The sequence below is a fragment of the Poecilia reticulata genome, linkage group LG3 (genome assembly GCF_000633615.1).
Source record: "Poecilia reticulata strain Guanapo linkage group LG3, Guppy_female_1.0+MT, whole genome shotgun sequence".
NCBI lineage: Eukaryota > Metazoa > Chordata > Actinopteri > Cyprinodontiformes > Poeciliidae > Poecilia > Poecilia reticulata.
The window spans coordinates 10,705,134-10,720,169 of record NC_024333.1 but is presented as its reverse complement, the minus strand read 5'-3'; the positions used below and the strand labels follow the sequence as shown (position 1 = coordinate 10,720,169).

Here is a 15,036-nt window from a genome sequence, read left to right as displayed (position 1 = left end):
GTACCTGCAGAAATTTGTGACATTGCCACGCACAATATTGTTTTTAATAATACAATAAACACAGTTTTAAAACACATTAACTTTACACTTTCATTAATCACAATTCTAGAGTTCAACACTCATTAGATTTGTTTATTAAGCTATCATATATACATATGTATGTATGCATGTACACACATACATATGAATGTATGCATGTACTTACATCAGCAATTCTGATGTATGTAGACATCAGAATTGCTGTCTACATACATATCTGTGTGTGTGTGTGTGTGTGTGTGGTTAGTGTGTGTGTGTGTGTGTGTGTGTGGTTAGTGTGCAGAATTGTCAAGCTGAAGTAATTTACATAGAAGCTCTTTTTGCCCCATGTCAATCACGTTGAAACAGACTGCAATCAGAGAGCAATTCAACTTTATTCAGGTCAACACAATCCTAAAAAACATTAACATGTTAAAACAAGATTTCACCAATAACCCCCTGAAAAACAGTCCACAAGCAGAGAGAGAAAATGTAGTGCTACAAAAAAAAAAGACCTACTCGCAACCTTAAATATATTAACTTTTCAATGACAATGTGACCAGAGAATATCACAATGCTGCTGTGTTTACCTGATGAAACGTTAACCTTTAATGCAGTCAAGTACTACCAAGGACATACATTCATTTAAAACTGAACATCAATTAATTTCACAGTAAACAAACGTCTTGATTTGTTCGCTATTTACAACAACAAAAAAAACTCAACTGAAAGATCTGCATAATTAAAGGCTCAGCCTTGCTTTATATTAAAACAACAAATACAATAAAAGATAAAAACAACTCAGTATTTACATACATTTGAACTAATCAGTTTTTCAGTAGTCAGCCACTTGCTAATGTGGATCCCTCGTTACCAAACTGCATGTCGGAGCACAAACAATGACGTTTAGCGTCTTACAGTACGATACCGGCAGTGCACTTTGACAGCAGTTAATTTGTCATGTCTCTCCGTTGTCTCACACCGTCTCTGAATTAACACAACAAAGTTTAGTAAAAAAAAATAAAAATCTTTCTCACACACATTCATTCACGCAGACTTGCGCCTGCACTCAAGTGCACTCAGGTGATGGCTTTCGCTGCCTCCAGTTTGCCATCAGTAGTGATTTATAGTACAGTCTTTTCTGTGTGTGTTCTTGTAAGTTACATTTTTGAATGTGGATGTTGAACTTTTGAACAGAGGGTTGGTCCCCTGAAAAGAAAGACAGAAAAGACACAACTGTAACGAAAATTATTTATACGGTGAAAATATTCAGTTTGACCGTCATTGGGGATCTTAATGAAATCATAAAAGCAAAAGTTTTATTTTGTATCTAATCTGAACGTTCCTAAAATACACTGAACCACCCAGTTGAAACATCAGAATCGCCGTCTACGCGTTTTACATTTGCGCAGACTGAGGGCATCGACCAAGTAGAGAGCCTCTTCTCCAAAATGTCACCATTAACTTGACTGAAATTTGCAGCGTCATACGTGGTCAGGGTTAGAGGAGAGAAACGGAAGAAAATATGGTTCCGATTCCAGGCTCGGTACTGGGAGCATCATGATATGGGGTCATTTTCTTGAAATAATGAAGACGACATGCCACCTCCAGCGTCTTCAACTCAACATGACAGGCGTCCCAAACAAGACAAACCTGCTGTTTTGCTATTTTTGAAAGCAAACAGCAGGCTAAGTTTCTGGAATGGCCCTGAAGTTGACCCTATTGAAAAGTTATGAATCATATTTAAAAGCTGCGTCCATGGCAGGAAACCAATCAGTCTTAATAAAGGAACTCCACCAATGCTGGCAAGAATAGTGATCAAACATATCCATTTTGACAGAGGCTCCTTTATGAGTACTAAAATTTGTGATCGAGCTGCAACTCGTTATGGGACTTTTAACCTGATATTAGCAAAGATTTCTGCACGTATATATCGCACCCTGTGTTTATAATTTTAACCTTCTTCACACTATGAAATAATCCACTATAAATTTCTACTTGTGATTCTTTTGTTTACAATTTATCGACTTTGTTTGCATTATCAGTCCATCTTAGAAAAAAAAGATTAAAATAAAATATTCAAAAAGCACAATGCTAATATAACCCTTATGTAACCAAATAGCTCATAATGTGTCCGTGAATAAAGTCTTAGTAAGTCTTGATAGGATGGCATCTGGCATTAATGCGGAGACTACAGGTTCAATACATGTACAATTTGTAACAGCATGGGCGAGTTTTAAGAAACACTTTTAATGACTTTTAGCCATCAAGGTCTTACCGTCTGCCATTTTACTTTTGCCCGCTCAGCCTCAAACCTCGCCACCTCGTTTCGGTCATGCACCGATACCAGTGCCTTCCACACGGCCAGTAGAATCACACCAATGCACACAACAGAAAGGGAGACCCCCAGAATAATCATAGGGATGTTGGGGGGCTCCGGGCATCCTGAAACAGGAAAAGGGATTAGATGTGTCATGGGAAAGCATAAAAAAAATAGCAAATGTTGCTTCTACAGCAACCTTGACACTTATCCGAACAGGATAAGTGCCTTTTAATTTCAGAGGATGCCAAATCTGTTGCGTTTTGCTGAGAAACTCACCATACATGTGGAGATTGTAGACGACGTGTCCTGGCTCGCGCGCCATCAGATAGAACGACACTTTGCACTCGTTCTCGATTTTGAGCGTGCATTTCATGGAGGCGGTCTTGTCATAATCTGAAAAGCAACGTGAACATATACCTTCATGAGGAGTGAATCTAGTACATATATTTCATAGGTCCTTTTTGTACTTTAGCTGAGAATCTAAAAGGATAGTCTTTCTTCTGTTGTGCCGTCAGTTTGGATTTCCATATCAAACGATACAATCTGGTGTCTACGAGTTACACAAAGACAAAAAAAAAAAAACCTCCAGCGATAATCAGATACACCTCTCAGCTTGCACAGAGACAGCGGTTTTAAAATCGGCCCCTCTATGAAGGATGACCGGCTCCTGCAGCTATTCACCGGCGCTATAATAGCTCTGCCTGTACAACATGGTAAATAATATGTTCCCCATTGTCCTATGGAACCTGAAAGGATGTGGCTGGTTTTGTGTTGGAGATGGGGGCGCAGACTTCCGATGGACACATGAGTCGACTGAGGTCGGCATTCCTCCAAATCACTGACCCAAAGGTGAAATTTAGCATGTTGACCCCGATATATAACAAAACCTGAGCAGTAACATCGAACTCTAAAGGTATAAACCATTTATACCTTTTCTTTTAGAGCAAACATGTATATAGTATCTATATCCCAAGGCATTTCTTCATTATTTTATTTAATTTTTTTTTATTGAACATCTTGTGAAAGTCGACGTGTCTGGATTCAAAACCAGTTCCAGGTCCTGTTTTGTTGTCGCCCGCAGGGAAAGTGTGCAGTTTGTTGCCGTTAACTATTGCATAATTGTGTCCTGTCAACAGTTAATAGCAAAGCCTGTTCAAGAAATGTTTCCTTGTTAGTCTTATCCAAAAAAAAAATCTGAAATACGAGTTTGGGTGCCAAAACCTCTTGTTCACTTCAGCACAATAAACAATGTGAAAATAGTTTCGTTGTTCCCTGCCAACTTCCTCTGGACTAAAGATTTTTGAAGTCACAAGCTCACAAAGCTAAATTAGGTGAATTTTCGTAATTTGACTTTAATTCTATACAACTCAAATCAATAGCTTGCTTTTTACATTGTAGGGAATAGAACTGAACTTAAATAAAACCCCTAATATAGATTCCTATTAATAAGTCAAAGATCAATATCTCAAGAGATTTTAATTGTCTTTCAAAACATCTTTCTTTAGTATCATAAAAGTTAATTCTACAATGGGAGCAAAGGAAAAATTAATTTTACATTGCATTTGATTGCTTGTTTTTTTAATTTTTAATTTTATAGAAAATACGTCTAGTATACAGATAAATGTAATACCCCTTTATGATTAGAAAATAGTCTACAAAATTGAAGAGCAATATCAAAAAGAGTTTCAAGATTTTAAATTAAACAATGAATTTATCAGAAGTAATACGAGGGGGTACCCAAAAGTTTCCAGAATGACGCTGCTGCACGCACAGTTTTCGTAGTACACGATTCTGCCGCTAGTTATTTGTTCAACCACGCCTTCTCAATCAGTGTGCCAAGCGGCGTTGATGTGGAAGGTTTCGTCTACCYGCAGTRAWTTTTCTTGTAAGAGCTGTTTTGTCCAGCCGTCGTTTTTCTTCATGGAGTTCTATGAGCAGCGCGCGGCTGAAGCTTTGCTTCCTACTCGGGGAAAAAAAGCATCTGAAAGCGTTCAAATGTTGAAGACCGCTTACAAGGATGACGCTATGTGTCAAGCTCAAGTTTTCACGTGGTTCACCCGCTTTAAAAATGGTGAAATGTCAATTGATGATCAACCGCTGTTTTCCGGAGCAGGAAGCAAAGCTTCAGTCGCGCGCTGGTCATAGAACTTCTCCATGAAGAAAAACGACGGCTGGACAAAACAGCGTTTACAAGAAAATTCACTGCGGGTAGACGAAACCTTCCACATCAACGCYGCTTGGCACACTGATTGAGAAGGCGTGGTTGAACAAATAACTAGCGGCAGAATCGTGTACTACGAAAACTGYGCRTGCAGCAGCGTCATTCTGGAAACTTTTGGGTACCCCCTCATATATGAAAAAATTCTGAGTTGTAGATGAGAGGAAACATTGTGGGTAAATTAACCTTTAATATGACAGTATATTAACAATACAGCATCATCCAATAGTATTGCCAACTTTGGTAAAGGTTAATAAATACCCTGAATTATTTCTACTTCTGTTGTATATTGAACTAAAAAAATGTGGGTATATTTATATTATTGCAGTAAAAAACCCACATGCATATTTATTTTTAAATAAAATGTAATCAATCTAACATTTACTCATATACAGCTTAAGCAATGTTATAATTTATGCTTTACTTTTTAGTTTATTAGAGAATCTGGGATATTTTTGTACTCCATGACTTCCTGATTGGTTATAAATATAATAATAATAATAATAATAATAATAATAATAATAAGGCTACCCAGAGGTCCAATTTTTTTTTACTTTTAAAAAGAGGAAAATGGGACATTGTACAACGAGGCAGATGTGTGTTCTCAAACATAAACCAAACAATTTATGCTACAGTTGGAGCAATATGTAAACATTACGAAAGAACTGGGACTGCTTGGTGTATCTACTGTTAGAGAGGTGCACTTTAAGGCTTGGGTCACCATAACAACCATTCTTATTTGCACCTTTGTAAGATGGTGCCATTAATTGTGGATGGTGCTGTAAGCGTCAAAGGTTGAGGGCCAGGACCGTGAAGCATCAGCTGACTACAAAAATTACTCTGTTTTTAAAATGCTAACATTTGACAGGCTAATTACCAATGTGTGTATACTTTAACACGAAATAGTGGAGGTCACAAATTGCTGCCAATGTAAGTGAAAAGCCTGTGTGAATTACTGATGCAGGTAGAACAGGTAGAAGTTCATTACCTCCAGTTGTGTTTATGGAAAGTTTAGCAGCATTGCAGTTTTGATCGCACAACCCAAAGTCGTCCTTCGCGAGCAGATTACACTCCACACAGCTCCTAAAATAATAATAAAAAACACACAGAAACAATACAGATGATTCGCCGAGGGGAAACCCTGAAAACTTAGATTGGATGAGGCTCCATCACTAATAGAGAACATAGGAAGAAGTCTCTGCGTTAGACACTTATCAACATTTTCCCAAGGCTGCACTCCCCTCTCCATCACCAGTAATGGTGGTATCAATTGGCCCCGGCCCTGACAGCTGCTCTACAGCAGAGAAAGGAAATCTTTTAGTGCTGTGTTGGGGACATTAGTGTCTTTTGATGTGACATGGAAGGTGTAGACACATGTGAACAAGAGGAACAAAATGTGATATCCCTGGATTTGGAAGAACAGCCAGATCATGTAGCACAAGGAGAAAACATAACACAAACAGATATAACAATGCTGTATCTTTTTTGGTAAGGAAGTAAATATATATCCAAGACAAATTCTTCCGGGTGAAATCCGCATTCACCCAGAAGGAGAAGACGACGTCGATTTGTACTCACTTTGCGTAAGTGCAGGAGTCTATGCATGTCGGACACCTTTCACACTTTTCTCCCGATGCCCCAGCAACGGAGCAGATGCACTGGCCACAGTTGCATTTCCCCCTGCCACTGCAGAGACTGCCGTTCTCCGACATGCACGCCTCAGTGCTGCTGCTGCAGTTGCAGTATTCCCCCGTCCAGCCGGTTTCACAGTGACACTTTCCGCAGTCACACACTCCATGACCTACAAGCGTAAAATTCTTCAGGAAACTGGCTCCCCCACCCACCGCCCAAAAAAAAAAAGAAAATATGAAGAGACAAGCAGCAGCTTTCACATGCGATAACTCACCTCCGCAGAGTTCTCCTCGGAAGCGAACACAGGAGTAATTGTCACACTCGCAGTTTGTTCCGTAAATCCGGCCATAGCTGGACGGATGACACACACAGTGGCCGCAGTAGCAGTCCCCCTGACCGTTGCATATCTCAGAGTCATTGGTCGCGAGGCAGTTACTCAAAAAAGCAGTCTCGTCATTGCATTCACACTGCGCTCCCAGAAACCCCGGCTGACACACACACACGCCGCAGTGGTAAGTCCCCTGGCCTTCTGTGCACTGGTTGTTTGCTGTAGGAAGCCGGTGGCAAACACAGGAGCAAAGAGACTCAAGTTCCACTTCCAAGCTGTCCTGCAAGCCCACCGGTTTGAGGGAAAAGCGTCGAGCTCGCGACAGACATCCTGAGAGTGCCACGGACACGTTGAACACGACCTGCGGAGGAAAGAAAAGGTACCAACCAGTTAAATTCAAACTCAGCACTGATTTGTGAATGCGCTGCCAGAATAACTGTGTTCTAACATCCGGAGAATTGCAAAGTAAGTCACTTCCTGAATCAAAACCTGGTTATCTAATACTCAGTCCGTCTTTTGGGGGTGAACACGTTCGTAAAAATGTCCTCACTAGCTAATCAAGAGGTGTCATTTAAAACGAGGCATGTACAAACTGAATACCAACAGTAACTCCTGTGGCTTGCAAACAGGCATAGACATCCACAAAATGAGATTTTTGCAGATCTCCTGATGTTTTTTTTTTTTAAAGTTACAATTAAAAAAAAAGATTCATACAGAGAGACTTAAACTTTGGACTTATGCATGAACATTTACCAGACAATCCTAGATTTTTTATTTAGATTTAAATTTACTTACATTGTGGGGATATAACTAAATTTGCTACCGTTTCCCATATGTCATGGCTTGACTAGGACAACTCAGAAAGCAGTTGAGATGTTCACTGCTTATATTATCAGCAGTATATTTTATGGCACGCAGCTGTGTTTCTCAATCTGCTACCTTATCTCTCTCGTTAAATTCTGAGTCCTGCAGCACTTTGAACTGCACTGCATGAATGACACACCACAACAGGTACAAATGCAACAGCAACAAAAGCAGAAGTAACTGACCGTTTCACCCGGTTTGATGTTGGAGCACCGCTTCAGATTAGGAAAGGCCGTGCCATTTGGACAAATGGTTGTGAAGGACATCTGAAGTTCCTCTGTGTCTCCAAGGACCTCAAGTTCAATCTCTGAACGCAGCTCCTGGAAAACAGTTCATGAACTTCACATTTCAGTAACCTGTATGGAAAGGGAATAGATACTAAAGAGGGCATTCCCTTGTTTATCTTCAAACGTAGTCTCTAAGACCATAAATGGTCACCCTTTTGTGACCTGTGATGCGCTTGATGTTTGAACCTTCAGTTGCGTCTCGCAGGTGAGTCATTGTGCCAGGTGTGTTTAACCAAACAAGACGGCTGACAGAAGAATGACAAGCCACACTCAGATGGAGAGCTAGCTGCGTGACGAATGGGCTCTGACAAACCGTCTGGATGTGAACAGAGGGTTAATTTTAACTGTACCGCACGGTGAGTGTTGCTATGGAGGAGGAAAAACTAGGACCTTTGTGGGATACACCCAACCTAACCCGGATTAGGTCTATAAAACGGCTCCAAAAGTGTGCAGCGCTGTTCAGTAAATAACTTCCAAGGCATTTAAAGCTATGTGGCCCAACTATGTCCTCTCTGAGAAGCCAAACCGTAATCCAAAATCCCAAGTAACCACAAATACACATTATCTGCAGACTTTCGTGAAATATTCCTCTGTTTGTATTGCGTTCCCTTCAGGCGCTGCGTCTGCAATCAGCGTGATAACAGGGACCTCTTTCTTCGGTTAGCGTGGCTACAAACGGCGTACGTGGGCACAGTAATTAGAGGACTGCGCTCCACTCCACCACCGGTCACTGCCGCCAGGGGGGATTTACAAAGCAACGCAGCCCAGAGCGACGGAGGGAAGGAGCGGAGAAGAAAGAGCAACGCTGAATCAGAGAAGATCAAACGGATGGGACAAGCAGGAACTCGCCACGAAACATGTCGACACAAAGCACCGGCTGGCAGTGGAAAAAGAAATGCAGCAGGAGAAAGAAGAATGAAAGAGGAAACTAGCGAAAAGGGCAGGAATTCAGGGAAAGACTGACTGTCACAGAGAGTTAAGTTATGGTGAAATTTAGGAGAGGAAAAATTACTTTATCACAGTATCACGGCTGCAAATGCTGCAGTTCTCTCCAGTGCACAGCCTACTTGATCTGAAGTATCAATTTACCTTGTAAGCTGTTACAATCACATCCAGGATGTTTCTCGAATCTGATGCCAGGACTCCCACTGTGGCGCCAGGTATGAAATTTGCATAGTTCTGAGAGAAAAACAAAAGTAGGTAAACTGTAGTGTCGATGTTATAATGTGGGCAGCCCTTCTCAAATTTCCAAAATTAGAAAGCATGGAAAGGGCAACGGAAGAAAAAAAAAAAAACACACTGGGCTAGTTCTAACAAGCAGAATATAGCTCAATAGATAAATATGTTAACCTCAGTAAGCATTGCACTCCCTAAAGACAAGTATTTTTCCAAGCATTGACTTACTCTTTTGGCTAAAAGAAAACATCGCAGAAGAGAGAATTTACCTTGTAATTATTTATCTGTTTTTCCGTCACTGCAAATATTAGGAGGATGTTGTTCTCCACCACTTTATCAATCAGCTGACCGAGAGTTGGATACTCCTGGAAAAAAAGAAAAAAAAAGTTGCATTTGCTCCTCTGAAGAAAATGATTCCTTAAAGCTGAGCTAAAGATTGACTGAAGAAAAATAAAAAAACCCCAATAACTTCACTACCCAACTATCTAAAAACAAAAACTAAAAATAGAGTAGGTTGGTGTTATCAGAACATTCAACTGTGTCCTGAGACATGCTCAGATTTGTCACAGCTATGTAATAAAAGACAGACTTGACAAAGGGGTGGCTGCGTGGGCAGCCAGGTTTCAGGGTAGGAATAGAGAAATGTAACTGAATTTATATCAGTTAACAAAAATGTGAAATGATCTGCATTTTCTCAAGGCTTTGGAGAAATTTACACAGATCTGAAAACTGGATGAATGAGGTTCCAGTGTAAAGAGTTTTGATGACCGGCACGCATAGAAAAATGCTATATAAATTCAATCAATTTACCATTTACAAGTATGAATTTTGCACTCCAAAAATCTGGCCATTGTTGAAAGTTTGCAACAACACATACAGGGGACAAAAGCAAACTGAAAAAAGAGCTGTCACCAGATGAGACCAAACCTGAACTTTTAGGCCTAGATATGAAACTCTGCACACTATACATGTCTATACATGTCACTATACATGTGAGCACACCATCTCAATTTTGAAGCCTGGTGGTGGCAGAATAATGCTGTGGGGATGCTTTTCTTCAGCAGGTGAAACTTGATAGAAGAATGGATGGGATGCATACAGGATCTGGCAGGAAATCCGTCATAAACTTCAAAAGACTTGAGAATGTGGTGGAGGCTCACCTTCCTGAACACTAATCCTAAACTCTGAGGCTACTTCAACGGACGAATAGATCTGAAAGCATATTGAAGTGTTAGAATAATCCTTTCGTCCTACATTTAATAAAAATTCAGAGGTGAGACCTGAAAAACACCCTGACAGAGCTGCAGGTGTAATTACAGCAGAAAATGGTTCTACAAAGTACCGACTCAGAAGGACGGAATACGGTACGAGCACACCTTTTGAGATACTTGTGTCGGTCTATCACATAAGCCTCTGACAAAATAAACTTATCTATGGCTGTGACATGAAAACATGTGACCAAGTTTAGTGAATACTTCAGTAAAACACCGTGTTTCAATTTAGGATCTCTGTCAAGATGAAAGTACGATACTTGCTTTCACCTTGTATGCCTTCCCTGATTAACTCTTTGCATGCTTGTGTGCAGCTTTACCTGCTTCGTGGACATTGAATATTCATTGTTTGCATCCAAGTGACACTGTCCGTCGTTAGGAATCACAATCCCAGCCATTTTACTGTCCATCCCAAAGTGCGAGTCCCCGTCACTGACAAACACCAACAGACGCATGGAATCATTCCTCCAGCCGATCCTGTCCTACAAAACCAGCAGAACCCGCTTACTATGAAACACGACCAGGTACCTGATATCAGACAGAAAATCTTCTTGGAGAAAGCTTTTTGTTGTTAATCATACCCCACAAACAGCCGCCTGCATGATAGCGTCAAAGCCAGCTTCCACATCATCATTATTAGCAGACACACGTTGCTGAGCGATTATCTCGTTGAAACTGATGGTTCTACTCGTCAACGATAAGACGTGTTTGTAGCCAAATGTTGGGTGGCAAGACATTCCCAAGTCACTGAAACAAATCAGGCATAAAAGAAACAAGTAAACTTACTAAAAAGAATGTGACATTGTTGAAAGCTCCAGTTCATTGCGTCATTTTCTTGCTTTCAAATCTATTAAGGCACCTGCAGGGGTTGCTCAGCTCTTTCTCAGTGATCTTGATGTAGGGAAGGACGGGCTTTTCCACAAAAGAGCCAAAGCCCATTTGAAAGTTACTGGTAAGTTTGGACATCTCTCTGGACAGAGATGAGCCCAAGTCTTTGATCATCTTGAGATCGTCAATCATGGAGGCTGACAGGTCCATCATGTAGTACATGTCCACAGGATAATCCGCTGTGTGCTGAACTTTAACCTGAAAAGTCTCCACACTGCCTGTGGATACAAAACACACACACAAAACTCACCTTTAATAGTTTTCTGACAATAAGAACCAACCTCCAGATTATTAATTTCAGATACCCTGAGCTGAATACCTGGTCGCAGCTTGAGGGACATTTTTTGTGGGGAGATCTGAGTGCTGTTGGCATCGTCTGTGATCTTCCCAAGCGGTCGATCCAGGAGGATTTGACTTTCGGAAACGGGGAATTGAACCTGGTCCCTTGAGCATCCTTTTTCTAGCAAGGAATCTAAAGTGTCACATCGCGATGAGATTGAAACCCAGTCTGTGAAATTCTGACAGGTGAAAAAAAAAAAAAGTTGCATCAGTCAGAGATGAGTCTATAGCATACAAAACAAAAAACAACAAGGTTCCGACTATGTAACTTCATCGCTATTCTATGGGCTTTTTCTGTTGTTTTCTTCCTCATCTCTAGGTACAATCGTGTTTACCTCCTGAGTGCACCAGCCACAGTGAGGACTGAGCTGCAGACACTCATCACAAGACGCAGCACTCACAGCTGAACATGATCCTGCAACACAAGTGAACTCAACAATAAAAAGAGCTTCCACATAAAAAAAGCTTCCACATAAATCCAAGTCTTCTCAAGGAAGGTATCTTAATTTCAGGATGTGTATAATTTCTGGACCTCATTAAGTTGAACAGGAAACCACATCTAGGAGCTTTCAAAAAAAAAACAAAAAACTTTCAATATATTGTAATAATTCTGATCACAAAATATGTGATTATTGCTGGGGGTTTTTTTAAAAGTCACCAAAAAAAAAAACATGGCTCTTTGCACATGACAGCCGAGCTGCCCTTTAGATGTTCAGTGACCGAGCAAGGCTCCCGCTTACCCTCCACGGTGTAGATCCAGTGCCGGAGAATCAGGCTCAGCAGTAGAAGCCACATTAGTCCGTGAGAATACTGGGTGAGAAGAAACAGAAGAATAATGTTTCGGGTTGTCTTGTGGGCTATTTCCAGGCGTGAAACCAATCCAGTGCCATGTCTCCTTAGACTGAAAGTGTATGCTACAGACAGGAGAGCGCTGCCGCACCGCAGCACCTGGAGTGAGCGAGGAGGTGAGCAGCAGCTTTTACCTGGGCTGTTACTTCCGTCCAGGTGAGACTAGAGAGAAGGCGGGGGCAAATCACAGGCTTTTATTCTGACCTCATCGTTTTCCCCTATCTCTTTTGTTGTTGTTGTTGTTGTTGTTGTTATGATTTTAGTAAATAACCTAAATTGAGACAGCCTACGCCTTTTGTTTGCCTTACAAGACATTATTCGCGAGAGTATATTCATCTAACTATAATGATACATTTTGGACACAAAATGTAATGAGAAAGGAAACGTTGAGTCACGGACTTACAAAACATATCATTGGGCTGCCGGTTGTTAAGTTGCACAGTAAAAAAAAATAACAGCAATTTTTAGGCTTATTTAGAGCAAAATGCGGCAGCTCATTTTTCAAAGTCACTTTCACCAAGGCCTGTTAGGTATGGAGCTAAAACTGTCTCATAATTCATAAATGCACAAGATTAATAAAATATTTATTTTGTAACTCTAATATTTATAGATGTATCAATAACATTGGGAATGTATGACTGAGCAATGAAGATTCAATTTTTCTCTATGACAAGCTAAATAAACCAAAAATATTGATGTTAACTTTTAACTGTGTAACTTTACATTTACTCACCTGTGGCCATCTCAAATGATCTATTGCACAAAACAGATGATAGCAAATTGGAGGAAAAAAACAGTGAGAGCTACACCTTGACCAAATGCACGGCGGCGATTTATAGTACACCTGAAATAAAATCTCTACACACTCCTGTTCAAATCCTGGGGGTTTTGTTCACATAGAAACAAATGAGATTATGGTAAATCATTTCAAATTTTCTTTTTATGTTTATAGTGATCTATGACCTGTATAACTCAGAGGAAAATACACCTAAAATCCTTTAGTGAAAAATAAAGGCTTTTTAGTGCAATAATAATAATAATAAGTTTGTACACTTTTGATCTTAATACAGCACTCAGTATTTTGTCATAATCTTCTGTATCTCTTGTCTTGTTCTTCAGGATTCATGCTTTGCATCATTTCCATGCTTAATGCTGGAGCACTTCTTCCTCCTTTGCTTTCTAGCTGAAGTCTGACATGTTATGCCAATGTTGGATTAACATATAATTCCTCCTACCTTAATTTAGGCCCATCATGTTTCAGCTGAAGAAAAAAGACCCTCAAAGAATAATGCTTCCTGCCACCACCCTGCTTCGCTGTGCATGGTGTTCTTTTAATGATATACAGTGTTGCTTTTGGAATTACGGTTAAAAAGTTTCATCTTATATTTATCGGACCATGACACGTCTTGCCACATACTTTTGAGAGAGTTCCCATTTGCTTTTGCTAAATTTAGGTAAGCTTAGATTTTCTTCGATGTAAGAAGCACAAAGTAGCTTTTAAGTAAAGTCGTTAGAAGAAAATAAAACTCAACTTTGGCTCTAAATGTTTGGAAGTGCATTACAAGTGTAACTTCGACTTCTGTGATAAATCTTCGGACCTTCCTAGTTTTTATAAGTTGGGTCAGTTTTTGCACATAGCACAAAACATGAATTACGCTCATTCAGAGGATTGTTTTGTTGTCTAGATTATATTAAATATTCCTCACACCTTTATGGATGCATCTGTTAGGCATATCCAAGGCCAAACTATGACTCAGCTGTTCAATCATTGTACTTGGGATGAACAATGCTAATCAAATACAGACCGGCATGACTCTGAGCAAACCCAGCCGGGGCAGAGAATAACCCAGAAACAGTAACGGATATGTTAATATTTAACTCATGAATCATTGTTGTCGCTGAAGAATTCTTCAGTTTGATGACTGACAGAAACAACCCCGGAGGCCTGCTGCAGAATATGAAATATGGCCCTGAATGCGAGTGTGTGACTATGCTATGTGTGTAGTTCACAGGGTCGGAGGGTGTGGCTCTGTGTAGGTGTTGAATCATTGACAGCTGCGGAGAAAATATCACAGCTCTCCCCAGCTAAGAGGAATCTCACAATTTAACGTCACACCCCCCTGACTGAGGGTGAGTTCCATCTGTCACCCCGAACCCGAACCCCACCTCTGCCCCTGTAATACCGATCCTTTCCTTCAACTCCTCTCCCTCTGGCTCAGCTCCTTGTATTCTGATCCATCTCACCCTCCTGATGTATGCATCCACGAGGCTCCCTCCTTCATTCATTTGGTTTACTGCCCCTCGTTTCCTGATTCTCTGTCTGCCAGGGAATTCACCTTTCCTCCCTCCAACCTCTTGCCTAAACATGATGCAATGAAACCACGTTGCGCAACGTTTCACTCCATCAAATATGACAAAGGACTTAAGGTGTCACTCTTTGCAAAAGATAAATATGGGTTGCCTTTTCTGCTGATGTCTGTCAGTGCATCGGTTTCCAGTCATTACAGTGGCTTGACCTTTAAAGAGATTCAGACTGATGCACATTCTGAAGTCTTAAAGTCAGATTTCTCTCAACTCTGCATTTGTCCAATAGTCCCAGAAAAGAAGGAGTGCATAAACCCCCAATGAACAAACTCACCTCCAGGGCCGTCCTCTGATAACATGCTGTCCGCTCTCAGTCTTTCTTCCTTCCAATCAAGTGAAAAATGGAAAGAAATCCGACCAGCACCATCAGTCGTTTTGTGTCCCAGCTCTCCTCAGAGTAACAGTAAACCTATTGTAACGGCGCCCTTTATGAAGCATGGCGCTGGGGTGACCCTGCTGCCCATGCTCCTTGGCTCATG

General features: G+C 40.7%; 1 protein-coding gene across 1 annotated transcript; it reads right to left on the bottom strand.

Moving 5' to 3' along the window:
- Positions 1-394: 394 nt before the first annotated feature.
- Positions 395-15,036, bottom strand: itgb6 (integrin, beta 6). The gene is made up of 16 exons (XM_008404458.2): positions 14,832-15,036; positions 12,085-12,154; positions 11,680-11,759; positions 11,325-11,523; positions 10,977-11,223; positions 10,699-10,864; positions 10,438-10,599; positions 9,116-9,211; positions 8,760-8,849; positions 7,569-7,703; positions 6,466-6,880; positions 6,138-6,360; positions 5,548-5,642; positions 2,618-2,734; positions 2,297-2,463; positions 395-1,227 (listed from the first exon to the last, which is right to left on the bottom strand). The coding sequence occupies exons 2-16, from the start codon at positions 12,137-12,139 to the stop codon at positions 1,132-1,134; spliced, it is 2,343 nt and encodes a 780-aa protein (XP_008402680.1). The 5' UTR covers positions 12,140-12,154; positions 14,832-15,036; the 3' UTR covers positions 395-1,131.